This window comes from Aphanomyces astaci, assembly GCF_000520075.1.
Source record: "Aphanomyces astaci strain APO3 unplaced genomic scaffold supercont1.2, whole genome shotgun sequence".
Lineage (NCBI taxonomy): Eukaryota > Oomycota > Saprolegniomycetes > Saprolegniales > Verrucalvaceae > Aphanomyces > Aphanomyces astaci.
The window spans coordinates 717,020-741,662 of record NW_009798265.1 but is presented as its reverse complement, the minus strand read 5'-3'; the positions used below and the strand labels follow the sequence as shown (position 1 = coordinate 741,662).

Here is a 24,643-nt window from a genome sequence, read left to right as displayed (position 1 = left end):
TTCCCGGATACCCAAGTTACTGAGTATCGATGGATTTTTGACATATATTATCCGGATCAGGTGATCTTATTTTGGAACCAAGGTTCACTAGGGCGAGCTGTCGGCGCGGAGTCCAGTCGTGGATGCAGAACTATCACATATTGGAACGCGTTGGCGAAGGATCATTTGGCAAGGTTTATCGCGGGAGGAGAAAGTACTCTGGCCACGTCGTTGCGCTCAAATTTGTGTCCAAGAGAGGCAAATCGGAGAAGAACATGTCAAATTTGCGCCAGGAGGTGCGTTCAATCGCGTGCTCGTTCTTGCATGCATGCAATTCATACCTTGGTGTTGTGACCACATTAGATCAGCATCTTGCGTGGATTGAATCACTCCAACGTGATTGCAATGCTGGATTCCTTCGAAACTGAGGGCGAATTCTGCATGGTCACCGAGTACGCGCCAGGCGAGCTGTTTCAGATCCTCGAAGACGACCACCAATTGCCTGAAGACGAGATCAAGAAGATAGCGGTGCAGCTGATACAAGCGCTGCACTACCTTCACACGAACCGCATCATCCACCGCGACATGAAGCCACAGAACATCCTTGTCGGCCCCAAACAACAGATCAAACTGTGTGACTTTGGGTTTGCGCGCGCAATTTCCGCAGACACGAACGTGCTGACGTCTATCAAAGGTACGCCGTTGTACATGGCGCCAGAACTGGTCAAGGAACAACCGTACAATCACACGGTGGACTTGTGGTCGCTCGGGGTCATCTTGTACGAGCTCGCGGTGGGGCGACCGCCGTTCTACACTGACAAGATCGTGTCGCTGATTCAGCTGATCGTCAACGAGAACGTCAAGTACCCCGAGACCATGAGCGACGAGTTCAAGAGCTTTCTATCGGGGCTGCTTCAAAAAGACCCGGCGAAGCGCATGACGTGGCCCGAGATCCTGCAGCATCCGTTCGCACGGGAAACCGCGGTGCAGATGCAGAACCGCGAGGCGCTCGAGCGTCAAGTGCGCCGACTCCCTACATTCTACGAAGAAAACCTCCGGTTGCTCGCGAACAAAAACGACGCCCTCCAGCGAAGCGTCGAGTGGAAGCTAGTGGACCCCGAAACAAGCCTAGTCTTGCGAACCAACCAAAAAAGCCACGACGAAGTCCGCATGCCGTCGCAAGTTGAAGATATGATGCATGTCTGGAAGACATACGAAGCCGACACGGCTGGCCTGGACGCTGGGTTCGTGCGGCTGCTCGACGCCCCCCACCTGCTCGTGCATGTGACCCAAGCGCTGATGGGCGAGGACATGGCATGTCTTCGCACGGCGCTGTACGTGGTGCATCGAGCGCTGCAACAAGTGTCCAAGGCAAGCCACCCACTGAGCGCCGCCCACGTGACCGTCGTCCACGCCCTTCGCGCCGCCTTCCTCGGCCACCTCCCTCGCATCATGATGCACACTAGCCGAGACAATGCGCTGCAAATGATTCGATCGCTGATGTTGCCTGTTGGGCGCGAGGGCCCAGACAGCAACTGTGCCCTCGAAATCGGTGGAATCGTGTGGCTGCTGCAGGAAACCAACGTCGTCGTGGCGGACGTGCCGCTGCTGTCCAAAGTCCTCAAGTGGTTGGGCACGACCTTGGACCATGCGGACAAGTCGGTCGTGGTCTACGATGCCATAGCTCACGACAAGCCCGAGCTCATTCCGATGCTGTGTGGTTTGCTGGGTCACCACGATGCCACCATTGCCACGTATGCTGTGTTCGCCCTGGCGTCGCTTGTGCATCCAAATGAAGCATTCTGGGATGTCGACATGCCGTTCCCAGTCACCTCCGCCGCGTCGTTGTCGTCGGCGGCAAGTAGCCCTGACAAGCTCCAGAGGTTGCGATCTACGTACGCATTGCGCATCAAACTGCACACGGACGTGTCCACGGCGCTGTTCAAAGCTGGGTTGGAACCTCTCTTGGCCAACGTAAACGTCGAGTTAGCCACGGCCCAAGCATGTGACGAAGCGGACGACGACGACGATGATCCCCACACGATGCTCACGAATGTGCTCAAAGTGCTCTTTTACAGCTGCCGCGTGTCGTCGCCCGTGTCGAAACGAGCGGCCGCGACGGTCCAGCAGTTCCACACGGTTCTGGACCGACTGAATCGGTCCGAACGGTACTTTGCACTCGAGTGTTTGGCCGTGTGCCAGCGCCGCGGGGTCTTATCGACACGGACCTCGTCGGCGCTCTTCCGCCACGAAATGGCGCGGCGGCCGCGGCATGCTTTGCATCACAGCGCCGCGTGCAGCCTGCTCTCTGAAACAGTGGAAGGCGACGAGTCTGTTGCGATGGCGGCCGTGGATTTGGTTCCGCTTCTCTTCTTGCCTAAACATCATTCGAGTGCGAGGGTCCACGATCTGCTGAATTGCTTTGGACTGCGGGCGTCGGGCGTTGCCGACAGTTGCGTGATCGTGCTGTACCGTGTCGTGGCGTCGCTGATGAAGCATGGCCACTCCGATCTGGTCCACCAAGTGCTCATTGATTTGGAAACCCACGACCATTGGACTGTGTTTTGTGCATTGCTAGAGTCGGGTGGCGACGACGGGCTCTCCCCGTGGGGTCTCTTTTGCCTGCTCAAGCTCATCCGGTCTTTGACTGAACACATGACGGAAACCGATCAGTTTTTACCGCCACATTTGGAACGCCAGCGCACGCTGGTGCCGCTCCTCGTGTCGCTGCTTCGACCTGCTCACATCCAGCACCTGCTTGTGTGGCCCGATGTCGTCGGCGGCGGACTGCAAGCCGTCAAGGCCATGGTGCACGCCATCGTCAAGATCGTGAGCATGCCATTTATGCTCGCAGACGTATCCGAGGAGCTCGTGTTTCGCACGCAAGAGCTTTTGTACGAGTCGGGGTGTGTGGGGCTCCTCCTGGGCATCCTTAGCCAGCACGCTTTGGAAATGGAGCTGCTGGTCAAGTTTCTCGCCCGCCTCGTCACTAGTTCCCCCCACTTTGCCGTGCAATTCGTCGACGCCCACGGGCTGGCGCTGGTCAAGTCGCAGCGGCTACTTGAACCCGCCACGACGCCGCCCCATCTCGTCCAGGACGCCCTCGTGCTGCTGTCTCACATCGCTCGGTCGTCGCGCGCGCACTACGCCAGCATTGATGCGGCCAACCTCATGCCTGAACTGCGCGACTTGCTGCAGTCGCCGGACCCAACCCTCCGAGCCAAAGCGTGCAACTGTGTAGGCAACCTCAGCCGCCACTCGAATCACTTTTACGACCACTTTGCCCAACCGCTTCCCCCCACCCAAACCAGCCTCGTCGACGGACTGCTAACATGCGTGCAAGACCCGGGGGACGTCCTCACCCGGCGGTATGCATGCTTCGCCATTGGTAACGCAGCGTTCTACACGGACCAGCTATCGCGAGCGCTGCAGCCGGCGATCCCCCACCTGGTGCACCACCTGCACGACCCCGACGTCAAGACCAGGTCCAACGCGGCGGCGGCGCTCGGCAACCTCGTGCGACAGTCGGCCACGTGTTGCGTGGACCTGGTCGTGCACCATGCCCCGTACAGCCTGCTCGAATGCGCGTTCGACGAAACCGACCTCGGCACCCGCCGCATCGCGCTCTTCTCACTCGGAAACCTGTGTGAATATGAGCTCTGTCGGCAGTCCATGACGTCCACCGACGCCTTGTTTGGTCATTCCCTCCAAGGCCTGTGCGACGACTCGACAGACGACTTGGTGAAAAAGTACTGTCGACGGATCTTGTCAAAATGGCCCGTTGCTGATTCCACAGTCCTTCGAGCGCCGCCATAAGGGGCTGCCCCCAGTTTATTTAATGCTCACACTGCTCCATACAGTATAGTCTGTGAGTTTGCTGTCATCAAACTTGACTAAGTTTGTCGCAACGAGATATGGGAGTCTGTGGTGCCAGTGACTACTACTTTCACTAATGCGTTATGAACACCACAACATGAAGCCCTTGGTTTGAGTGACCAACGCTACACTGGAATAGAATCGTGTGACATATCTGCTGCCGCCGGCACGAACGTGTGACAACACCAAAGCTCTATCAAACACGAAACGTGCCAGTAGGTAGAGGCACGCCTGATGCTTGGCCAGCTGGGTGGGTATCCCTCCACATCCTGTGAACGCGGCGGCGAGTAGGAGCTGTTGCCGCGAAATGTCGGTTTCACGTTGAGATGTTCGAAAGTCGGTTTTGATTGGTCAATGGAATTCATCGAAAACCGAAAGATCCAAAGGACACTTGCAAATCCCTCCGTGCCACGCGCTGACGAGCATCACGCACCGAGCAAACACAGGATGGCGACCCCCGCTGCGTACCAGGTAGGACGTGACTCTCCAGGATGACCGACGTATACATGGGTGCCTTGTAGACCCCCGACTCGAAGAAGGAAGAATTCCGCAAGTACTTGGAGAAGAGCGGCGTGATTGACTCGTTGACCAAGGTCTTGGTCGGCCTGTACGAAGAATCGGACAAGCCGCCGAATGCCGTGGATTACATCAAGCGCTTCATGGGAGCGCCGACGGGAGTCGACGTGGAAGCCATGCGTTTGGAGAACGAAGAATTGAAGAAGAAGAACGCCGAGTTGACAAAGGTCATCGAAGAGCTCAACAAGCGTCTCACAGCAGAAGAAGAAGAGGAAGACGACTAACCAGCAGCACCACTGCATTTAACTACGTGACCCAAAGACTACTACTCTGTACTATGGCCATATTCGCAATCAATCGACACTGCCATAGGCTTTTAGCCGGTCGTGTTGCATTGTGCCAGCAATTCCGAGATGTTTGCTTCCAACGACGACTTTTGTCGCTCCAAATATTGCTTTCGGGCCTACACGATACATGATTTTATCAAATCCACAACATATATTTATATATATTATATATATTATATAGATATTACCTCCAACGCAGCCAATTGATCGTCCACTTTGCCGGCATTGCCATCCAATCGAGCCACATTTTCCTCGGGTGTCATTTCCAAAAACATTTTTCCTATTGTATTGTTTGCATATTAAACGATTCAAGCGTCGGCGACGGCAAATGGCCGTACCAATCGACGCATACGTTCGCGTTCCAGTGGGCAATTCGCCCAGCTCTTCCTTGGTCAGCTGAATGCGCTTCTTCTCACGACCGTACGCTCCCAACTTGGAGTCGATCTATGCGACAGCGTCATGCGGATGGAGGGGATGGCTGACTGGACGTACGGTTTCCAACTCGCGGTGGAGGGACTGGAATTGGGGCTGCAACTCTTGCAACTCCTTTTGCACCGATGATGGCAGCGGCGCGGCAGACTCTTGCTTGGCGCGCTTCGCGGGGACGCCGCCGCCGTTGGCCAGCGCCATAGTCGCCATGGCGGCTTCGTTCTTGCCCAGTTGGCGCTGTGCATTCGCCAAACGAAGCAAACCTGTCGCACGAGTATAAACAAGACTGCACAATTGGACAACGAGAGAGGACCTTTTTTGAAGCTGGGGTTAAGGCGCGCACATTCTTGTGCGTCGGCTTCGGCCTTCTCCCAGTTGTTCAAAGCGCCGTACGCAGCACTGCAAGTAGATGTTACATGCACGTAGGTAGTTGAAGGGAAGGAAACGTACCTTCGATTCGAATAAAAGATGTGGTTCGTAGGCGCAAGCTTAATGGCCTACACATATTTGTCATGTGGGATTTGCAGGAGGGAGAGGCGTCATGCCTGCGTGTAATGATGGATGGCTTGCTCGTAGTTCTTGGCATTGAACTCTTCGTTTCCTAGGCTGCATGCATGATGAGAATCACACGGGCATCGTCGTCCACGACCTACTTCTTTTCATTCTCGGCGGCGTCGGCCATGTTGTGCTGTTGAAATGGGAGGATGGAGTTCAATTGAATGGCATGCAATTATTAGCTGGTTATTTCGAAATATTTTAGTACTGTAATAATACTTGAAATTAGAATGCTCTGATTATCTCATTTCTTCTATTGATTTGCCATTATTATTAAATGAGGTGTACCAGTATGCTTATTAATACAAGTATCACTCACAATCAGACCGTCTGTAGTCAAGCTATGAAACCGTGATTGGTACTAGGTACTAGTACACACAAGCACATGCAACGTTAGCTTCTTGGTCGCTGTATAAGTAGTCAAGCGATGATTCCGTAACACAGCCAGAAGATCAATGGCAGTTTGAGTTTACGGTACTTGCAAGAATATTATTGGTAAAAATCATCGGAGGGTGGCGGATGTTCGTCAATTCAAAAGTAGAGTGATGGTCTGTGATAAATGGAATGCCAAACTGTACCGTACACCACAAGTACACGATCTCGTACATTCCCGGCTTGATCCAACTCGGTTTCGTACATTCATTGTACGCGAATGTATGGGAATCGTACGTACGGCCCTATTATGTTGACCACTCGCTCATCTCGATTTCAGGCCGGACGTCCGCCAAGTCCGACGACCCAGAAGCCTTTGCATCGTTCAGCATCTCTGGAGCGAAGCCGCCGTCACGAACCCCATGTTTGCTGTGTCCTCGCGTCGCCTTGAGAAGGACTTGCTTCGTGCACTGCGGGCAAACTGCGCGAATCGTGAGATGCACCAATTGTCCACTGTACGTCAAATGACCTCAACTTCGTTCACTGACATACCTGTAGCAAGTGAGCAACACCATGAAGCGAATCAATCGCCACGCTCATGCGGATACGTGGAAACGTGCCAACATCCGTGCACACACGACGAACACTAGCGCAAAGTTTGCACGCCAGGGAACCAACCCGCCGCCAATGTCCCTTTCCGCATGGCTGTCCCAACGCATTCCCAAAGGTTCGTCCCCATCACAAGTGTTTCGCTGTAAAATAACGCGCCTGTGTCAGGGTTTGAGCGCTTTTACCCCAAGGGAGCGAAAGGTGAAGGCAAGCCCAACGCAGGCAACAAGAAGGCAACCGGCAACGGTCCGAAAGAGGAACCCAAGCCTTCTTCGGGTGGCGGCGGCTCGTCCGCGTCCGGCGGGTCGGACCCGAAAGAGCAGCTCATGTACACGATCCCCATCGCCATCGCGTTGTTGCTCTTTCTGGAACTGACGTCGGGCGACAACGCGCTCAAGGAGATCACGTGGCAAGAGTTCCGCAACGATCTCTTGTCCCAAGGCAAGGTACCCACCGAGAGCCGATTACTTGATCGTTTGCTTTGCTTTTTTTATTCACATCGATTCAATCTTATCTCACACGAAGATATATATATATATATTATTTATATATTTTAGGTGGAACACATTGTCGTGGTCAACAAAACGTATGCCCGCGTGTTCCTCCATCGCCCGTCCACGACGGCGGACTCGCATGCGCCGTCGTCCACGGCCACGCACACGGACCTGCATGAAGTGCGCGACCACCAGCAACATGCTGCCGCCACGGCGCCGCAACCGCCGACGCCGAGCTATTACTTCAACATTGGCAGCATCGACAACTTTGAGCGGCAAATGGAGCAAACCCAAGCGAGTTTGGGCATCCCGCCGCAGGCGTACATTCCCATTCAGTTTTCGAACGAAATGAACTGGAAGATGGAGCTGCTCAAGATGGCGCCGACGTTGCTCTTGATTGGGTTCTTGATGATGTCTATGCGCGGCATCGGCGGCGCGGGCGGCGGCGGCGGCATGGGCGGTATCTTCAAGGTGGGCAAGTCGCCTGCGAAGAAGATCACCAAGGAAGACATCAAGATCACGTTCAAGGACGTGGCCGGGGTTGACGAGGCCAAGAAGGAGATCATGGAGTTTGTCGAGTTTCTCAAGAACCAAAAAAAGTTCACCGACCTCGGCGCCAAGATCCCCAAGGGCGCGCTGCTGGTCGGTCCCCCCGGCACGGGCAAGACGATGCTGGCCAAGGCGACGGCCGGCGAAGCGAGTGTGCCGTTTTACAGCATTTCCGGGTCGGATTTCATCGAAATGTTTGTGGGCGTGGGGCCGTCCCGCGTCCGCGACTTGTTCAAAGAAGCCAGGTCGGTTGGTTGCTTTGGATTTCATGACTCTTATATCGTGTGTAGAGCCAACGCGCCTTGCATTGTCTTTATCGACGAAATCGACGCCGTCGCGCGCGCGCGGTCCAGCGGTCGCTTTGGCGGCGGCAACGACGAGCGCGAAAACACGCTCAACCAGCTGCTGGTCGAGATGGACGGGTTCAGTTCGAGCGAGGGGGTCGTGGTGCTCGCCGGGACCAACCGCGTCGACATTTTGGACAAGGCGATCCTGCGTCCAGGTCGATTTGATCGCCAAATCACCGTCGACAAGCCCGACATCAAGGTACACCAGCTTTAGCAAACATTACTCACATATGTGACGGGGGGTAGGGTCGCCGCGAGATTTTCAAAGTGCACTTGAAAAATCTGCATTTGGACGGATCGGTCGACGACTTTGCGCGGCGCATGGCGGCGCTGACCCCGGGGTTCACGGGTGCGGACATAGCCAACATTTGCAACGAAGCTGCGATCGTGGCCGCCCGGCGCCTGGGCGATTCGATCAACTTTAAGGACTTTGAACAGGCCACGGACCGCGTGATTGGCGGGCTCGAAACCAACCGACTCATGACACCCGAGGAGAAGAAGACGGTCGCGTACCACGAGGCGGGGCACGCGGTCACGGGCTGGTTCTTGGAGCATGCGGACCCGCTGCTCAAGGTGACCATCGTGCCCCGCGGCAAGGGCTCGTTGGGGTACGCGCAGTACCTTCCCAAGGAGGTGTCGCTGCATAGCCAGGAAGCCATCGAAGACATCATGTGCATGGCGCTGGGGGGGCGCGCGTCGGAGTATGTCAACTTTGACGGCCGCATCACGACCGGCGCGTCAGACGGTACGTCGAGTCGAGTGACTTGAATCGTTTGTTGTTTCTGATTCGATTGTAGATTTGCGTCGCGTGACCCAAATGGCCTACTCGATGGTGCAACTATACGGGATGAACTCGCGCATCGGGCAGCTGAGCTTTCCCCGCGACGAAAACGCGCCGGGCGAGCCGCGCATGTACAGCGAGCGGACCGCGGAACTGATGGACGAAGAGGTCAAGAAGATCGTGGACCGCGCGTACAAGCGCACGATCGACCTGCTCGTGTCCAAGCAAGATCTGCTCGTCAAGCTGAGCGAGGAGCTGATGGAGAACGAAACGATCAACCACAGCGACATTGTTCGCGTGCTGGGCCCGCGTCCATACGGCGGAAATAAGACGTACACTGAGTTTGTGGAAGAGTCGTGGCAGAATGCCGACCGTCATGAAGAGGAGAAGAAGGCCAAGGCCGCCGCCGCCGCCGAGGACGCTCCCAAACCTGCCAAGGACGATGCAACCAACAGTGACAAGACATCAACCGATGCGACCAAGCACGACAAGAAGGAACACGACTAAGTAGACGCGATGCATTGAATAGAACGACGAGTTAGAAGGTCGAGTTTGGATTGCTTTTGACATTTAGATATAGGAGATTCGGACCCCGTTCAATCGAATGTCAATCTCTCCCATTGGTCAATAAGACAATACTTGTTGCTGATTGGCTACAATCCATAAAGGGCGAAAAGGATATTAGCCAATCAGATGTTCGATTGTGTTCGATTGAACGACCCATGTTTGAAAATTGGGAAATTTGAAGAAAATCGGCAATACATGCCGAAACATCCTTGATGCATATCGTCACTTCCAACCCCCACCGTCGCCACTGCCTTGGTCACAGTTACAAAAGGACTTGGTTATGTACAGTACTCAGCCTCGAACATGATCACCTGGTTTTACTCGGACGCATACGTTTGAAACACAAACTCCCGCCATGCGTTGCCGTCCGTGGCCTGTAACAGTGCTACGACGTCGGCATAAGAAGCATTCAGGAGCGACACGTTGTCGATAGCCACCAAGAGACTACCAGGGCCGACATCTTCGTCACTGGATTCGATCGGCCCTGGTCCTCCTGACGGGTACTCGGAAGTGTACACTGGTTCGAACCCGTCAACCACAACGGGGGCCGATGTGTGGGGTCGCAGCACGAGGCCAGTGGGTCCTGGAGGCACTCGAACGAGCACAATCGAGTGCGGGTCTCCGTCGGCTGCGACCTCTGACGACGAATACGTGCGGTACAATGACCCCACTTGACGGTCATCACGTCGCACCGGACTCACATTGGCAGGCTGCTTTGGGGTGTTGGCTTTCGGAGGTGACACTGGTTGTTTCTTCAAGAAAACTGGCGTGGCTGTAGCATGACCCACGTCACGACTTCGCATTTCCTGCCAGTCCGAAGCTAATGTCGTGGACGCCATGTGCTGGGTGTAGTCCTTCAACGTGGGCGAATCAATCGTGTCCTTGTGTGATGGCCGCGACGACGACGAGGCCGTGTTATCTAGTTGGAAACTCTCCAACGATGTCTTGGCTTCATGGCTAAATCTGGCATAACTCGACGGCGATGACGGCGACGACGACGGCTGGTTTCTCCGTCGGGTCGTTAAGCCCACCGCGTTGTCGTCTTCATTGCACAGGCATGCGCAACGCAACATGCTTCGAGGCTGGCGATCGACAGTTCTCTCGGCGCGAGAAGGTGCTCGTACGCAATACAATGTACTGTACATTACGTACAATTCCAACTTTACTAACAAGTAGTTGTGACGTGTTAGTAAATTCAAGTAAAGTTGGAATCACTCGTACAATTGTATGTCAATGTACATGATGTATGAATGGCGTACATATTGTCATATTTTCTCCAGCAAAATATGTCAGAGTTGCCCAATATCGCAAGAAACACGCACTATTGGCCTAAAATATCAGTGTCGTGTGATTTGATTAGGTCATATTCACACTCGACGTTAACCTTACAGTAAATCGCCGCACGAATGGTGGCCTACAGTCCTGGGAGCGGTTCAGGTCATTTCAAGGATAAACGATGGCATTGGTAAACTATTAACGTTATGTTTTTCGAGTCCACCAGGTTTTGGAACGTTGGACTTGCTGACTGTGAATTCAATTTGGGCTGTGATTATTGGTCAGAGGAAAATCCAACGTGCAAATGGAACTATTAATAGTGTCCTTTCCTGAACTTCAAGCCAATCACAAAACCATATGATTGGCATGAAGTTCATGAAAGGACACTTTGATTGGTGCAATCCGGAGAGGTTGCCAATGACACGACGCGGTGGCCAAAGTCCTGCCCCTCAGGAGCCAATCAACTGCTTGTTCTGTAGGGATGGCTTTTCGGGTTCATGTGTTCACTTTGCAACCTCACACAACTTGCTCATGCTACGCCGTGCAATCTCACGGGTGCCCACGCGCGACCTTTCCGCGCGACTTGGAAAGCCCCCAGTGTCCCCGTCGTCAGTAGAAACATCCTCGGGAGGAATTCTTAATCAAGGATCTGACCAGGCCTTGGACAAACAACCACGTCGCCGACTGTCCATGGATGGGACCATCGACCAAGACAAGGCACGAGCCGACATTTGGGGGGTAGTCTTTGGTACCCACAGTGAAGTCGCGCACGATTGAGTTTAGCCGCGTTCTATTTAAGTAACGTTATACTACACAGTAATTAATCTATTCATAGTCAACACTACTGTAAAGAGTCGGCATTGCCTTCAAGTACAGCAGCTGAGGATGAGAAGTCGCATGTATGTGGGCATTCATTCCTTTGCTTCGTGGTATCTCCAGAGATCCGATGGTCGAACAGCCGCGCGGCAAAAAACAGTTGCCAAGTTGAAGTTGTCGGGACAAAGACACGGTATCCGGATGCTTCAAGCATCTGGATTGGTTCATTTCAGCCAATCACAGAGCGATATAGAAATCCGACCTATGACGCTTCAACGTGGTATTCTTTCTACTTCAAATCCACCAATCACATTGGCGGAGCTTTGGCATTCTAATTCGCGAAATTCTTCACTCGCGAATCGAACGACTCATGCACGCTGCTCGAACCCTCCTCCGATGCGCCCCGTTTGCCACTACCGCGGGCGCCCGACGTCCCATTGGTGTAAGATGTGTTGCGATGGTGCGCCGCGCGAATCCCCAGGACGGGGATGACACATCTGACGCGTCCGTCGACCTTTTGCGCACTGCCACCTCGAGCAAAGAAGTCGACCTGTGGCGCACCGTGTTTGGCGCCAAGTCTTCGTCTGCGTCGATGGATGAGGACTCAGTCGTAGAAGACGATGTATGTACCACCAACTTTGCCTACGAGGTCGTTGCCAAAGTTGACGATATCGCTGAAGAAACCGAAGTTGACCTGTGGAGCAACGTGTTTGGGGCAAAGAAACCCAAGGCTTCGGTACATGACTCGAGTGTATCCGACACAGAGAACGATGTGTCAGGGGAAGAGGACCCCGTGGACTTGTGGGGCACCGTGTTTGGCGCGACCCCACCTGATTGCTTTCGAGAGGATCCCCCCGTCGAGTCTGCCGCTTCGTCCCCAAGTCTACCTCCGCTCAAAGATCATGCCGACGTATGGACGTCAGTCTTTGGCAAGCGCGACGTCTAGCACGACGTCGCGATCTACTTTCGATAACGTGTTTTTCTATTTAACAAATTTCTGTATTCAAGCGTGGTTGCCATTGGGATGAGTTTGCATACCATGATTATACTCGGACACATCCGGCCCTGATGGACAATCCTCACATCGAAACCATCATGCTACTGCAGATCGGAGTACACGAGCGACTCGTGCTGGATGTGGTGCTTGAGCTTTGGGTTCTTGTGCAATGTGGCAAAGCACCGCGCGCACGTGATGTCACCACGGCACTCGTGGCACAGTCGCTCGCCATTGTTGACTTTGCACACACAGCACTTGGACGGCACGACCGCAATCCGTGTCCACGTCGACTTGTTGTCGTCGTCTGGCTTGATGGAGCTCGCTGCCCGGGCCGCCTTGTCGGCTTGCCGCTGCAGCTGCGCCACTTCTGCGTAGCACGACACGCACAACCGCTCTCCGGTCTCGGTATTGCGCGACGTGCAAAAGTTGATTTTGCATTTCTTGCACATCACGTACGAGTTGGGCGGGTTCCACGACGTGACGCCGGTGGACACGTCCATGTAGTACTGGTCGCCGCTGTCTGCGTCCAGCCGCCGCACCCAAGTCGCCGACTCGACTGGCAGCGTCGCTTCGGCCGCGCCCATGAGACGAGGTGGCACAGGCGACGTCTTGCGTTCTTGGATGTTGAAGTACACCAACCGCCCCGTCGCGGCGTCGATTCGCTTCATCACGAGTGGACTACCGATAAGAGAACAACATGAATGGCAGCATGCATGTGAAGAAAAGGCAAAGTGCCCAATGGAGCAGCATGTGGCACTGTATATACCGAAGAAGGCTGCGGACGTATTTGCGCGCCTGGCGGCACCGGAACAGCATTTGGATGCGCTTGGCGGCGGCATTTCTTGTGAACTTGGCCTGCTCTTCTTGCCCGCGCTGGGCCAACTGCGCCTTCATGGCGTTGATTCTTGCCTGGATCAAGTGTTCCGACGCAATCACGACGGACGACTTCATCGTCAGGTCGTCGCACAAGACTTTTTCTAGCCGCTGGGTATGGTAAAAGTATGCCTATTCCAACAGGTTAGATCTCAAACCATCCTACATCCCATGATGCGATGGACGATGATGACCACCTTGGCGTGGCGGCCGCCAATGTTCTCGAGGCGGCAGACCCACACGCAGTCGGGAACGTTGGAATACGTCGAGTCCGTCTGTAGCATCTTGGCCACGTTCGTGGGCGGGTCTTCGTAGATGTCGGTCGCGGCCGTGTGGAGCTCGACTTGTCCTGACACACAGTTGAAATGGCCCGATATGTACATACATACAGTAGATGCTTCGCTTACCTTGGGGGGACTGCAGCCACTCCTCTGCCGCCGCCCGCGCCTTGGCTACGGCCATTTGCTCAATGTCAGTCCACGCCGCTTGGGCTAGCTGCGCCTTGGCGTGTTCGCGCTCCTTCTTGAGCGCGGTTCTCGCCTCCTCTTGCTTTTTGACCTTGCGCACTTCGTACACCTGTCGCGCTTGTTCGCGAAACATTGCCTTGCGCGCCCGCTCCATGTCGTCCCGTTCACCCTGTCGCATCTAAATAATCGAAACGCAAACTTGTCAACAGAAGAAAGATCTTGTAGTTTTTGACGAGAAGGCGCCACAACGGAGCTTTACTCGAGTCGCGAGCGCATCTTCGCGATCCATGCACGAGCACTCGTGTTGGAATCGCTGGAATTCGGCCGCGGCGGCAACCATGTCGTCCTGCCGTTGCTGGGACATGCGATCCAGTTTCTGCAACTGGACAAAGTACCGCCACGCGTTCCACGTCTTGGCCAGCACTACGTCCAAGCACCTCAACGACGCCACCCGGACACGTCATCCACGTACGTTTGTCGGTGGTTTGGTGCATGAGTTTCATTGTCCGCTGCAATAGCACCTGCTTGGCTTGTCGTTGGGTCTACCGATCAGCAGTACTCGTCACTTCCAACCAAGTCTCTTGCTTTTCTTACCATCGCATATTGCACAAGCCCCAACCACGCAGCGCGCGTTCGCACTGCCTCGTAGTGCCGTTGGCTTTGTCCTCTGGCCACTCGCTCCCTAATGGCCCGCCTCAGGTCAAACTTGCAAACGATATCGTTGCTTCGTACAGTTCGTAGCATCCGACTGAAAAGCACACCCAGCCGTCAAACGTCGTCAGTGCCAGCGTGCGGGTATGACAGGTCATGGCCTTCACAAGACTCTGCTTCATCCACCGCACCCGCCGCGCATTTGTTTCCAAGTACGTCACGCCCCGGCCGTATTTGTAGCGCCTGGCATGACGGTCCGCCGTTTTTAACCGCACCATGTCTTGTGTAAACTGCACATCCACACACATCACGTCACCCCCAATATGACGAAAAGGTCGAGATTGAACCTGCTTCCACCGCATAAACCGACGGCGAGGCTCCATGTGAATCCAGTACGTCAGCGCTTTAGTATGCTGGACCGCGAGTCGTTCGCGCTCGACGAACGCCGCGGTCATGTCGCTTTCGTCCTTTTCAATGGCCTCGCGTTGGCTTTCCGTGAGATTCTCCCAGCACAATCGTCGCACGAGGACTTGGAGGTCGAACCGGGCGTCTAGCGACACACAAGTGTCTTGAATGCGTTGGCCAAGACTCTGCAAGCATACCTGCAAACGCCATCAATTGGGGTAGTCTCAGATGGGAGTCCCCGACTGCGGCCACGAGGTGCTTGACAAACACGTCCATCGCCGTCTCCGACGCGGGCGTCGGACATGCCGAGAAGAGCATGGAGCGGATGTCCTGTGGATGCACGACAGCTTCCAGTGGGAGTGTGGTGGATGCAATGCAGAACGTGTCGAACCACCGAGTGAGTCGCCGAAGCGGGGGAAACGTCGGGTAGGCAAGGACGTCCCACATGCAGCAAATGACGCGGTGGTCGACGAAGAATGAGCTGGGCTGTTTGCACGGATGCGATACTTGCATACACTTGAGAAACTCCTGCACGAGGGTCTGCGTCGCGGGAACTCGTGCGTCTAACCCTAGCGCCGAGTACATGATGCTCGTCATGACCAGGACAGGCACGAGCGGGTCGACACAAAACTCGACACAGGCAACCATGAGTGGACTGCCGTGGTTGCATTTCCGTCGCCTCGGCGATCCAGCATGCTGCGTTGGCAACGGAGGAGCCTCCCGCCGAGTAGGACTGGTAGGGGGTGGTTTGTCGAGCGTGTACATGGTGTAAATGTCACGCAGATGCTTCCATCGGGTGTAGTACTTGGCACGTTGGGCGATCTGTTCCACATGTGCTTGCTCCTCCAGTTTGAGGTTGACTGATCGATTCAGTTCAATTATATCTCGGATGCGGCGCTTCGACGGGGACACGAGGAAGAGGTCCGCTGCGGCCGGCAGCGGGCTTTCCGACCGACACCGTTGCATGTTGCTGTGTATCCGTATCCGGTTAATGCACGCCTCTTCAAGATCTCAACTGAAACATGCCGACCGCGGCGACGCCGGCCTATGGGCGGGTCCTCTCTGAAGCCGACCGACTAAAAGTCGACGCACTAGAGAAACGAATGAAGAAGCTGGACGACACGGTGCACATCTGGGTACGGGACGGAGGCAACGCTCGGGAAGGCGCCACTCCTCGGTAGGAAAACTTCCACGACAATGTCGGCTAAAGCACAAAATGTGCACAGGGAGTTTTTTTCCATGAAGTTGCGTCCAGCATTGCCCGTGTCTGAAATCCGGGTACCTTTCCATTCACATGGCGCATCTTGACCATACTGTATGCATTTCTTGCAGGACCAAATCCAAGAGCGATACGAACGAGATGGGTACTACACCAGCGGCGTGGACCCGCCTTTGCGCCTCCTCTTTGGAGGCAAGCTGCTTGTCGATGGCCACAAGTTCGTCGACTACCTTCCGCTGCCCCCGCCGCAGTCGCATCCTCGTCTCAAATGGGTCAAGCCCTACGCAGGTACAGTACGTATCGTACAAGTCGAGTACACACCCCCATGATGATTATACACCTGTCTGTGTATGTAGGCATCATGTGGGTCATTCCGATTCAAATCGAACCGAGATTTGCCACTGCTTGGGGCGACTACATCACGCCACACCCTTTGACCGAGACACAGCGCACATGATCTACACAGCCTTAACATCCCCATCCTTACTTTACTACTAGTCCTAAACATATATTCACAAGTCCCACAATACAACTTGCACTTCCATCTATTTACAACGCCCTCAATGTAGCGACGACACGTCTACATAGTACGGTCATCGTCAGAGCATCGTCGACGTCAACGTCTCCCGTCCGTGGGCTTCTTTGTATCGCATGATAAAGCCCTTGGCTTCTGGCCACCGCTTCAAAAAGTGCTGTGAGTACCACTGCCGCACCGAGATTTGCGACACACCCATGTCCCGCACCGCGTACTGCTGGACATCTTTTGCCGTCCACCGGATGTTGTTGTCGTGGCACTGCGCCTTGAGCTTCGCCACGAGCGCCTCCTCTTGCTCCATCCGCACCGCGGTGATACCCGGGGACGCGTAGAGGCTGACGCGGCGGTTGACGTTCGCGTTCGTCCGCGTGTTCCAAATGAGCTTTGGGACGCCATACTTTTTGCGATAGCTCAACTTGTCGACGGGCTCGCCGTCAGCCCGCCACTCGGCCAGAGCTTTCGTCAGGTTGTCGTGCTCGTCGGTGCCTTGGCGGCTATAATTTAAGTTGCGCTTGACCGGTTCTCGCCCGAGTAGCGTCCGGATCAGTGTGATCTTGGCCTTGGTGCGCTTGGACGGCGGTTTCAAGAAGTCCTTGACGTCGCCACCGTCGGGGTTCCATGTCACTCCCGACGGATGAAAGTCCTCGACGTAAGCCATGAGTTCGGTCACAAGCGCCTTGAACGACGCCGCAAACCGGACTTGGTCGGCGTTGGACGCCTTGTACTGCGCGCGGATCTTGGTGCCCCACACGTCGCCCATGTACCGCGCCATGAACGCATGCGGCGCCGCGCCGTCCACGTGGAGCCACTCGAGCGTCTGCAGCCCTTCGTAAAGCATGTGCTGGTGGTTGGCAAAGTCGCTGCGGAGGTCGCACAGGTCGTGCATTTCCCGGATCGCGTCCTGGATGGGCGCCAAGAGCCCTTTTACGGGCCCCGTGGTCGGTTTCTGAGATAAACTAGCGGCGAGGAGGTAGTTGCGCTGCGCGTCGAACGCGCGCCGGACGATGGCGCCGTACTTGGCCACGTCCGGCCCGAGTTTATCGCAGGATTCGAGGAACGGTTGCAAGAAGGCCGTGGAAAACACATCATACGCCACGAATCCGTGCGCAATGGGGGCAGAGGACGAGGTCGCGGCGGCAGAGGCTTGGGGCGGCGGGAGGGACGTCAATGGCGGCGGGGCATGCGATGACGACGAGTGGTTCGAAGGCAAGCCGAATTGCGCTTCCAGCTGCGCCACGCGGGCGTTCAACCGGTGAACTGCGTCGTCGAGAAGGGGTTGGATTTGTTGAGAGGACGAGTCAGGAGACAAGGAATTGTCGTGGGGCTGGAGAGATGGAGGTGGTTGTGGCGGGTACGACAACTCGACGCTGGGGGTCTGTGGAGGAGGCTGCTGCTGTGGTGGTGGGTTGAGATGCGGGGCTGGCTGTTGCTGAAGCAGCTGAAGTTGTGGTTGTGGCTGCGGTTGAGGTGTCAACGAAGGCTGCTGCTGCTGCTGATGGACGACCATTTGATGGTGCTGCTGCAGCATGTGCTGTTGGTGGGGATGTTGTTGGAGCATCGACCGATGCTGACTGACAGCCTGTTGGAATTGGCGCTGAACTTCGTGCGACGCTTGTTGATACTGCTGATGTTGTTGCTGTGGGTCGAGCGTGGGAAGCGACGATGGCTGCTGCTGCGGTGGGTACGAGGGATGTGGATCGTGACGAGAGTGAGGTTGCTGGTAATGGATCTGGTCGTGAGGGTTGTGCTGGTACTGCTGTGGGGGCGGGAACTGCCCTGGAACATAGCCCTGCGGGGTCTGGTACTGCATGACGAATGCAGATAGACGAGCTTGGGTGGAATGGAAAATCACGTTAGCCAATCAAACAGCGTTAAGTCCAAATATTAGCCAATCAAACACAAGCATATGTCAATTTCAGTTTCGCCATGTTTTGAATCCATGTGTGAGATGCAACGATGCATACCGAGATCATGTGAATGTGGTCGAGCAAGTAGTATGCACAACGCCGAAGGTGTCGACGAAGAAGAGCCAGAAAGAATGAGCATTGTCGGATAGGTGCCGGTATGGTGGAGTTGGAAGTCATTCATTGGAGCCGTCGTCCATGAATCCCAAGTTGGCATGCAAGTCTCTGTCGTCTCGGCACCAACTTGGTGCCCGAGACGACAGAGACTTGCTTGTTCCTTTGGTGATCATGTCCGTTTCCAGGGGTGATGCCTTGAATCGAAATGCATCGCGGACCATTGTCAAGGAGGGCGACGCATCAAGGGAACGTTCGCGATTGCTTGGAGTCCATGCAAGGCCCAGTGCTCTGTCTCAAGGCCTCAATCGATGTCTAGCGATGGTGGAGCATGTGTTCTGAGCCCAGATACACACGAGCATCGCGCCATGACGTTAACTCGGTGTGGTGTGGCGACGTTGTGAGTCAGTCAGAGTGTTCGTAGTGTCGACGTCGTTGCCTCCTATTTTGTCAATCTACTTGAAATTAATGATTATATTAAACTTTCAATGAACTAAAAGCTTGGGTTTTATATTCATGTTTGAATTATTTCGACGAAATAGACACCCTACCTCTGGTTTTGTCAACTTGTCAACCAGCGGCTCACGGACACCGTAATTCGTAGTTTGAGGTCTTCCACGATGGGTCGCATGTATGGCATCGTAGCGCTGATGCTGGTCATGCTGCTGCATGCGTCTGTCTGCGTGCACTCTGCTCTGTACGAAGATCAAATCGGTCTATTTGACTGGCACCGCGAAGGCTTGGGGGAAGTGACACACGCGGTGTTTCCTTCCAAGAACAGCAAGGACGTCAAGGTTTCCAAGGCGTTGTACGTCGCGTCGCGCGCGAACGTGCTCGCAAAGCTTGACTCCAAGACGTCGGCGGTCGAGTGGCGTCACGTTCTGCCTGAATCGTCCATCGATGCGTTACACTTTGCCGATTCTCATGCCAGCGTCGTCACACTCTCCACCTCGACCAACAACGCGCTGACGACGGGCAACGCTACCGTGGTCCGTCAATGGGACGCCGTGTACGGTCGTCTGTTGTGGGAGATGAATTTGCCTGCGTCCTCGTCATCTTCGTCATCCTTTGCCAAAGTCCACGAAGTCCGCGGCGAAAACGAAGTGGACGAGACGTGCCTCGTGGTCGTGCGCAACCAAGGCGTGACCATCTTGGGCCTCAAGCGAGGGGACGTTCTCCGCACAGTGCCGTTCAAATCCGCGACCTTCTTGGCAACTTTAATCTCGTCCAAGGTGTCGGCGGATGGTTCCAAGCTGTACATCCTCGGCACGACCGACAAAGCCGCCGCGTCGCCCGTGGTGCTCCAAGTCGTGTTGAAGTCCGGCGCGCTGTCGACTCTGGACGTCGCTTCACCCGCCGCCCTCCATCGCACCGACGACGAAGACATCGTAGTGGCCGTCGGCGTCCTCCCCGACGGCGCTGGTCTCGCGCTGCAGTCCCTGGACGACCTCACCAAGCCCCCATCGATCGCTTCGCCAGCGTCGCTGCAACTGCCGTACCCCGCCGACGTGTCTTTTTCGGCGGTGGACGCGTCCCTTGGCCACGCGCTGGTCGCATCCCTTTCCAACGACAAGCGCGTGTTCCTTCGCATTGCTGCCGACTTGTCCGTGCAGGTGGTGGCGAGCCTGCCGTCGTCCGGCTCGTTGGTCGACTCGGTCCAAGCACCTGGCGCGCTCTTCCACGTCGCCCTCGATGCGTCCCGGAACCTCGTGTCGGTCACGTCGCATTACACTGGTGCGGCATCGCCGGCGTTCACGGCATCGCTGGACGTGGCGCTGTACGGCGGTTCCGTCCTCCGTGGGTTTGCCGGCGTCGCGTTCAAGAAGAAGGGCGCGGCGCTGTCACTCGTACGCGTGGGTCTTGTGTTTGCCGACGCCAGCCTTGTGCTCGTGTCCAATGAAAAGCCGGCGGACGCGGGGCCGGTGTGGATCCGCGAAGAAGCGCTGGCCCATGTCACACAAATGTACTGGGTCACGCCGACCTTTGACTCGGTCGACCAAGATAAATCTCTCAAAGTCATCCCGACCTACTGGGAAGAACTCGGCCTCGAGCTCAAGAAGCTCGTCAAGTTTGCCTCGTCCTTGTCGACGCTATGGAGCGCGACAGACACAACCAAGCACTCGTCCACGTTTGGCTTTGCCAAGCTGCTGGTGCTGTACACATCCACGGGCAAGCTGTACGGCCTGGACTCGCAGACGGGCGCGGTCGCGTGGTCGCGCTTCCTGGGTCCGGGTCACCAGCTGCTGGTCACGCGGGACCATCCGGCGTTTGGCGCGGGTGCCGAGCTGCTGGTCGTGACGCCGCAGTCCAAGCAACTGCTGTGGCTCGATGCGGGCGATGGCAGCGTCGTCCATGAGGACGTGCCGGCTTCGTCGTCAAGTGGTGTCAAGTGGGTGGTGCTGCTGCCGAAACTCAAACACGTCGAGCTGGACGCCACCGTCCCGCGCCGCGTCGTGGGCGTGCTGGACGACGCGACCAACAATGTGGACCTGTTTCCAGCCGACGAAGACGTGCGCGACCACGTCCAGTCGTTCTACGTGCACAGGTACAACCCCCACGACCACGCATTCCAGGGCTTTGTGCTGGCGTCCACGACCGCCGCGTCCCCCGTGTGGTCGGTCGCGCTCCCCGCCAACGAGCGCATCGTCGCGCGGTCCGTCCAGCCCGAACACCGCGCCATCGACTCGTCCGTGACTGTGCTCGGCGACGACTCGCTTTTGCTCAAGTACCTCAACCCGCACTTGTTTGGGGTCGCGACGATCGACGACCACCGCGTGCTGCACGTGAGTCTCATCGACGGCGTGTCGGGCCGCATCGTCCACCGCGTCAAGCACCGCGACGCCGCCGAACCCGTGCATCTGGTCCAGGTATGTCCTAGTCTATATATATATACCCTGTTGTGGGCGCTGTGGTTGTGTTGATTCCTGATGGGGCATGTGGATCATGCGTTCGCTCGATTGTAGAGCGAAAACTGGCTCGTGTATTCGTACTGGAACACCAAATCCAAGCGCACGGAGCTCGTGTCGCTGACGCTGGTCGAAGGCGGCGTGCCCGCGAATGGGCTGAATCCGTGGAAGCAGCCGCGGTGGGCGTCCGCCAAGTCGTCATTCGAGCCCAAGTTGCCCGTGGTGCTGCAAAAGACATTTGTCTACCCCGCATCCATCTCGGTATGTATATAACCCCCATTTTGAACGTCTAGTTTGATATGCTGGATGGCTGGTGTAGGCGCTGGGGGTGACGGTGACCAATCAAGGCATCACGCCGCAGTATATTTTGGTAGCGCAATCCAATGGCCAGATCTTTAAGCTTGCGCGTAACTTTATTGACCCGCGGGTGCCGGACGGCGCGCCCACCCCCGAGCAGATCAGGTGCGAAACCGAGAGATTCCTTGAGAATAGACTAGGACAGATGATGGACTGTTGTTGTAGCGAGGGGCTGTTCCAGTACACGCCGTACGTGCCCGTGCTCGCGAATGCCCTCAACATGGTCACGTACAACCAAACGATCCGCGGCATCCGGCGCCTCGTGACGGCGCCCGCCCTGCTCGAGTCGACGTCGCTCACGTTTGCGTATGGATTGGACCTGTACTACGTCCGACTGGCCCCTGCCAACGCGTTCGACGTGCTGCCATCCGACTTCAACTTTGAGCTGCTCTTGTTGCTGTGCTTGGGGTTCATTGGTGGCGCGTACCTGACAAGTGTGTTGGCCGACCGGAAAGAACTCCACGACGCGTGGAAGTAGAAGAGATGTCGACCATAGTGGCATGGATGCATCAACATAATACAACGAAAACTAGCCTGTGATTGATGGTTAAAATGCGGGGAGGCCGTGCTGCAGGCTGCTGTAATGCCGGCGACCGATCCTGGGAGTTGGACGCGGGACGGCTGACGAAGTTGCTGCGATCGAGGCCGTTGATCGCAGCAACTTTGTCAGCCGGAGACATGCCCCATGAATGCTTTGGGGTGCCTTGGACACAATGCGATCTTTCAACGCCGAGTACTCGTCGGGGGAACGAGGTTCGGCTTGGCGCATCCGCTGAATGAGAATGAGAAGCCGGCCAACACTGGAGCGATGTGAGAGGTGGTCATTTGCCAGAGAGCTCAGAAGCTTGTCCCATGTATACCTACCAGTGTGCATATCCAATGTACAGGTGCAAGTTCAGGCGAGCCGCAGACGGCGTAGTGCGCGGCATGTGCCTCCGCGATTGGATGGATTACTATGATCGATCTTTTGTATGTTATGCATTCGAAATACCACCCTGGTCACTCCAGCTTCTGTCGCCCACGCCTGCATGATCGACGCAGATCTAAGCATGTTCACACATGTACCGGTCGCCCTGCCTGGGATTCCTCCACCAAGATGTCCTTCGCAAGAAATATGTGTCTTGCATGTGCTTAGAGGTTCGACATAATTAATAAAATATAAATTCTTTAGATTAAATAAATATAAATATTAAAATAATTATTTTATAAAATATTTTTTAATATTTTTTATTCTATAACTTTAGGATTATGATTCCTACGCTTTAATTTATCGTTATAAAATATAGAAATTAAATAATTCAATTTTAAAAATTCGTGTTCTGAGTGGTTGAAAACGCAAATGTATTTGGGCCAACCAAACACGGCTATTGCAACACATGAATGCAATACCGGTACAAGGACTGCAGGGACTCTGCCGTCTTGAGTTTGTTGCGCAACAGCCCCGATACAGTCGCAACTTTGAGCATGTTTTCGTCTCGCTTGCGCTTCTTTCCAGCGAGACGAGGACCAAGATGATAGAAGTTCATCCGGATATTGGTCGATGTGATCATCCTTGCATTTCACAATGAGTCTTGTATGGCCGGCCTCCCAGTCTAACGTCGGGCTGAAAATTTGGTGCACTGGAACACTGCGGTGGCCAAACGGTGGGCGTTCTCACTCGTCGGGGTTTGGCCATACTCGTTGATCAGCGACTCCAAGGGCTCCCCCAGCAAAGACGTATGTAGTAAGCGGAGGATCGACCGGGTGAGAATAGCAGCATCCGTGGTGCGAAATCCCGGAGTCACCTGGACAGCTTCCACCAAGTCAATCCAAAGGAGCTTGTCCTTGTCGTTGTCCTTGACGACGATCACGTTCGGCACGCGGGGATCTCCATGGATGATATTCTTCTCATGGAGCCGTCTGAGCAGGTCAAAGAGGTTGACAACTTCCTGTAGTGTCGTCGGTCGAGGCAGAGGAGCCCCCACTGGAGTCACCAATAACGCAGCACCCCCTGGAAACTCAACGAAGCCGTGCTCGAGGCGAGCCGTCAAACTGTGAGCTCGGCATTCGTCAGGGCCAACTCCTCGCGAAAGAGAGCAGTCTTGGAGCTTGAGTCGACAAGTTTTAGCGCGAGCACCTTTTTGTCGGCTTTCCGCTCGACCTTGAACACACGGCCATGGGCACCACGACCGAGGAACGCGCCGCCCTCCACGACGTCCACCCCCAGAGCCGAGCAGGCTCTTGTCAACAGACGCACCCACGGAGATGTGTGGTCGGACACGAACGATTCAAAGAGCGCCTTGGAGCCTCCGTCTACCCAATTGGCCTTTCAACGCGTAGGATGACAGTCTTCAAGCTCGTGATGAGCCAAAATGAGCGGGGGTCGAACAGCACAGCACTTGCGGACCCCGTTGGGAAAAGACGGCGTAGGTACTGCACCACTTGGCCAAACGCAGCGTCGGTTATACGGAGCTGGCTCTCAAAGAGGACGACGCAGTCCATCAATTGCTTTTCTGGCTCACCAAATCGAAACACATGCTCCGACGGGCGATGCACGTGGTCCATGGGTGCATCCTTGGCATGGTACATTCCTGGGTGGGTCGCAAATCCATCTGGTTTGATGTTTGTATTTGGGGGCAATTGTGGTCCCTGAGGCAGCCATGCAACGTGCTCGCTGTTGACGAACACCATGTCACAGTTTGCGAGCGCGGTGTTGTAGAACGG

General features: G+C 55.4%; 12 protein-coding genes across 13 annotated transcripts in view; 6 read left to right on the top strand and 6 right to left on the bottom strand.

Moving 5' to 3' along the window:
• The first annotated feature begins 60 nt into the window (after positions 1-60).
• On the top strand, positions 61-3,977 carry H257_01136 (ULK/FUSED protein kinase). Its single transcript, XM_009824191.1, has 2 exons — positions 61-275; positions 343-3,977. The coding sequence occupies exons 1-2, from the start codon at positions 123-125 to the stop codon at positions 3,793-3,795; spliced, it is 3,606 nt and encodes a 1,201-aa protein (XP_009822493.1). The 5' UTR covers positions 61-122; the 3' UTR covers positions 3,796-3,977.
• A 325-nt stretch (positions 3,978-4,302) lies between these two features.
• On the top strand, positions 4,303-4,655 carry H257_01135 (hypothetical protein; the record flags this gene model as incomplete). Its single annotated transcript, XM_009824190.1, has 2 exons — positions 4,303-4,326; positions 4,377-4,655. 2 exons carry the CDS (start codon positions 4,303-4,305, stop codon positions 4,653-4,655), a joined length of 303 nt encoding a protein of 100 aa, XP_009822492.1.
• H257_01134 (hypothetical protein) lies at positions 4,629-5,952 on the bottom strand. Its single transcript, XM_009824189.1, has 8 exons — positions 5,801-5,952; positions 5,693-5,753; positions 5,598-5,644; positions 5,461-5,546; positions 5,211-5,410; positions 5,057-5,162; positions 4,907-4,998; positions 4,629-4,834 (listed from the first exon to the last, which is right to left on the bottom strand). Exons 1-8 carry the CDS (start codon positions 5,827-5,829, stop codon positions 4,748-4,750), a joined length of 708 nt encoding a protein of 235 aa, XP_009822491.1. The 5' UTR covers positions 5,830-5,952; the 3' UTR covers positions 4,629-4,747.
• A 402-nt stretch (positions 5,953-6,354) lies between these two features.
• Positions 6,355-9,554, top strand: H257_01133 (the record flags this gene model as incomplete). 2 transcript variants are annotated; one of them, XM_009824188.1, is made up of 8 exons in its annotated part: positions 6,355-6,371; positions 6,415-6,589; positions 6,633-6,801; positions 6,852-7,129; positions 7,241-7,971; positions 8,017-8,272; positions 8,320-8,818; positions 8,871-9,554. In XM_009824188.1, the coding sequence occupies 8 exons, from the start codon at positions 6,355-6,357 to the stop codon at positions 9,359-9,361; spliced, it is 2,616 nt and encodes an 871-aa protein (XP_009822490.1). In that variant the 3' UTR covers positions 9,362-9,554. The 2 variants fall into 2 exon arrangements, with proteins under 2 accessions (XP_009822490.1, XP_009822489.1); XM_009824187.1 differs by having other exon boundaries at positions 7,241-8,272.
• Positions 9,464-10,605, bottom strand: H257_01132 (hypothetical protein). Its single transcript, XM_009824186.1, has one exon. It carries the CDS (start codon positions 10,564-10,566, stop codon positions 9,739-9,741), a length of 828 nt encoding a protein of 275 aa, XP_009822488.1. The 5' UTR covers positions 10,567-10,605; the 3' UTR covers positions 9,464-9,738.
• Positions 10,606-11,818: 1,213 nt separating this feature from the next.
• On the bottom strand, positions 11,819-15,871 carry H257_01130 (hypothetical protein; the record flags this gene model as incomplete). The annotated part of the gene is made up of 10 exons (XM_009824184.1): positions 11,819-13,187; positions 13,276-13,514; positions 13,580-13,731; positions 13,790-14,027; positions 14,109-14,272; positions 14,322-14,391; positions 14,444-14,531; positions 14,582-14,790; positions 14,848-15,050; positions 15,103-15,871. The coding sequence occupies 10 exons, from the start codon at positions 15,869-15,871 to the stop codon at positions 12,611-12,613; spliced, it is 2,709 nt and encodes a 902-aa protein (XP_009822486.1). The 3' UTR covers positions 11,819-12,610.
• Positions 11,856-12,504, top strand: H257_01131 (hypothetical protein). The gene has a single exon (XM_009824185.1). It carries the CDS (start codon positions 11,883-11,885, stop codon positions 12,456-12,458), a length of 576 nt encoding a protein of 191 aa, XP_009822487.1. The 5' UTR covers positions 11,856-11,882; the 3' UTR covers positions 12,459-12,504.
• A 28-nt stretch (positions 15,872-15,899) lies between the features above and the next one.
• Positions 15,900-18,495, top strand: H257_01128 (hypothetical protein). Its single transcript, XM_009824182.1, has 4 exons — positions 15,900-16,082; positions 16,132-16,183; positions 16,238-16,412; positions 16,481-18,495. The coding sequence occupies exons 1-4, from the start codon at positions 15,928-15,930 to the stop codon at positions 16,579-16,581; spliced, it is 483 nt and encodes a 160-aa protein (XP_009822484.1). The 5' UTR covers positions 15,900-15,927; the 3' UTR covers positions 16,582-18,495.
• H257_01129 (hypothetical protein) lies at positions 16,586-18,494 on the bottom strand. The gene has a single exon (XM_009824183.1). It carries the CDS (start codon positions 18,467-18,469, stop codon positions 16,724-16,726), a length of 1,746 nt encoding a protein of 581 aa, XP_009822485.1. The 5' UTR covers positions 18,470-18,494; the 3' UTR covers positions 16,586-16,723.
• A 735-nt stretch (positions 18,496-19,230) lies between the features above and the next one.
• On the top strand, positions 19,231-22,480 carry H257_01127 (hypothetical protein). The gene is made up of 4 exons (XM_009824181.1): positions 19,231-21,544; positions 21,641-21,844; positions 21,903-22,045; positions 22,106-22,480. Exons 1-4 carry the CDS (start codon positions 19,298-19,300, stop codon positions 22,416-22,418), a joined length of 2,907 nt encoding a protein of 968 aa, XP_009822483.1. The 5' UTR covers positions 19,231-19,297; the 3' UTR covers positions 22,419-22,480.
• A 7-nt stretch (positions 22,481-22,487) lies between these two features.
• On the bottom strand, positions 22,488-22,869 carry H257_01126 (hypothetical protein; the record flags this gene model as incomplete). The annotated part of the gene is made up of 2 exons (XM_009824180.1): positions 22,488-22,740; positions 22,805-22,869. 2 exons carry the CDS (start codon positions 22,867-22,869, stop codon positions 22,488-22,490), a joined length of 318 nt encoding a protein of 105 aa, XP_009822482.1.
• Positions 22,870-23,532: 663 nt separating this feature from the next.
• The window catches only part of H257_01125 (hypothetical protein), a gene marked incomplete at both ends in the record, with an annotated part of 2,829 nt that continues 1,718 nt past the window's right edge, over positions 23,533-24,643 (bottom strand). Inside the window, 3 exons of the mRNA XM_009824179.1 lie at positions 23,533-23,868; positions 23,973-24,232; positions 24,319-24,510. Of these exons, the coding sequence (XP_009822481.1) occupies positions 23,533-23,868; positions 23,973-24,232; positions 24,319-24,510 (788 nt within the window). The remainder of the gene's footprint in view (positions 23,869-23,972; positions 24,233-24,318; positions 24,511-24,643) is intronic.

Excerpts from the sequence above, each read along its gene's own strand:
- H257_01127 (XM_009824181.1), top strand. The coding sequence starts at position 19,298 with ATGGGTCGCATGTATGGCATCGTAGCGCTGATGCTGGTCATGCTGCTG. Across the intron at positions 21,545-21,640 it reads AACCCGTGCATCTGGTCCAG|AGCGAAAACTGGCTCGTGTA; the intron begins GTATGTCCTAGT and ends GCTCGATTGTAG. Across the intron at positions 22,046-22,105 it reads CCCACCCCCGAGCAGATCAG|CGAGGGGCTGTTCCAGTACA; the intron begins GTGCGAAACCGA and ends CTGTTGTTGTAG.
- H257_01134 (XM_009824189.1), bottom strand. The coding sequence starts at position 5,829 with ATGGCCGACGCCGCCGAGAATGAAAAGAA. Across the intron at positions 5,754-5,800 it reads GCCGCCGAGAATGAAAAGAA|CCTAGGAAACGAAGAGTTCA; the intron begins GTAGGTCGTGGA and ends TCATGCATGCAG. Across the intron at positions 4,835-4,906 it reads ATCAATTGGCTGCGTTGGAG|GCCCGAAAGCAATATTTGGA; the intron begins GTAATATCTATA and ends TGTATCGTGTAG.
- H257_01131 (XM_009824185.1), top strand. The coding sequence starts at position 11,883 with ATGCACGCTGCTCGAACCCTCCTCCGATGCGCCCCGTTTGCCACTACC.
- H257_01132 (XM_009824186.1), bottom strand. The coding sequence starts at position 10,566 with ATGTACAGTACATTGTATTGCGTACGAGCACCTTCTCGCGCCGAGAGA.
- H257_01128 (XM_009824182.1), top strand. The coding sequence starts at position 15,928 with ATGCCGACCGCGGCGACGCCGGCCTATGGGCGGGTCCTCTCTGAAGCC. Across the intron at positions 16,184-16,237 it reads TGCCCGTGTCTGAAATCCGG|GACCAAATCCAAGAGCGATA; the intron begins GTACCTTTCCAT and ends CATTTCTTGCAG. Across the intron at positions 16,413-16,480 it reads ATGGGTCAAGCCCTACGCAG|GCATCATGTGGGTCATTCCG; the intron begins GTACAGTACGTA and ends CTGTGTATGTAG.
- H257_01136 (XM_009824191.1), top strand. The coding sequence starts at position 123 with ATGCAGAACTATCACATATTGGAACGCGTTGGCGAAGGATCATTTGGC. Across the intron at positions 276-342 it reads TGTCAAATTTGCGCCAGGAG|ATCAGCATCTTGCGTGGATT; the intron begins GTGCGTTCAATC and ends TGACCACATTAG.
- H257_01129 (XM_009824183.1), bottom strand. The coding sequence starts at position 18,469 with ATGCAGTACCAGACCCCGCAGGGCTATGTTCCAGGGCAGTTCCCGCCC.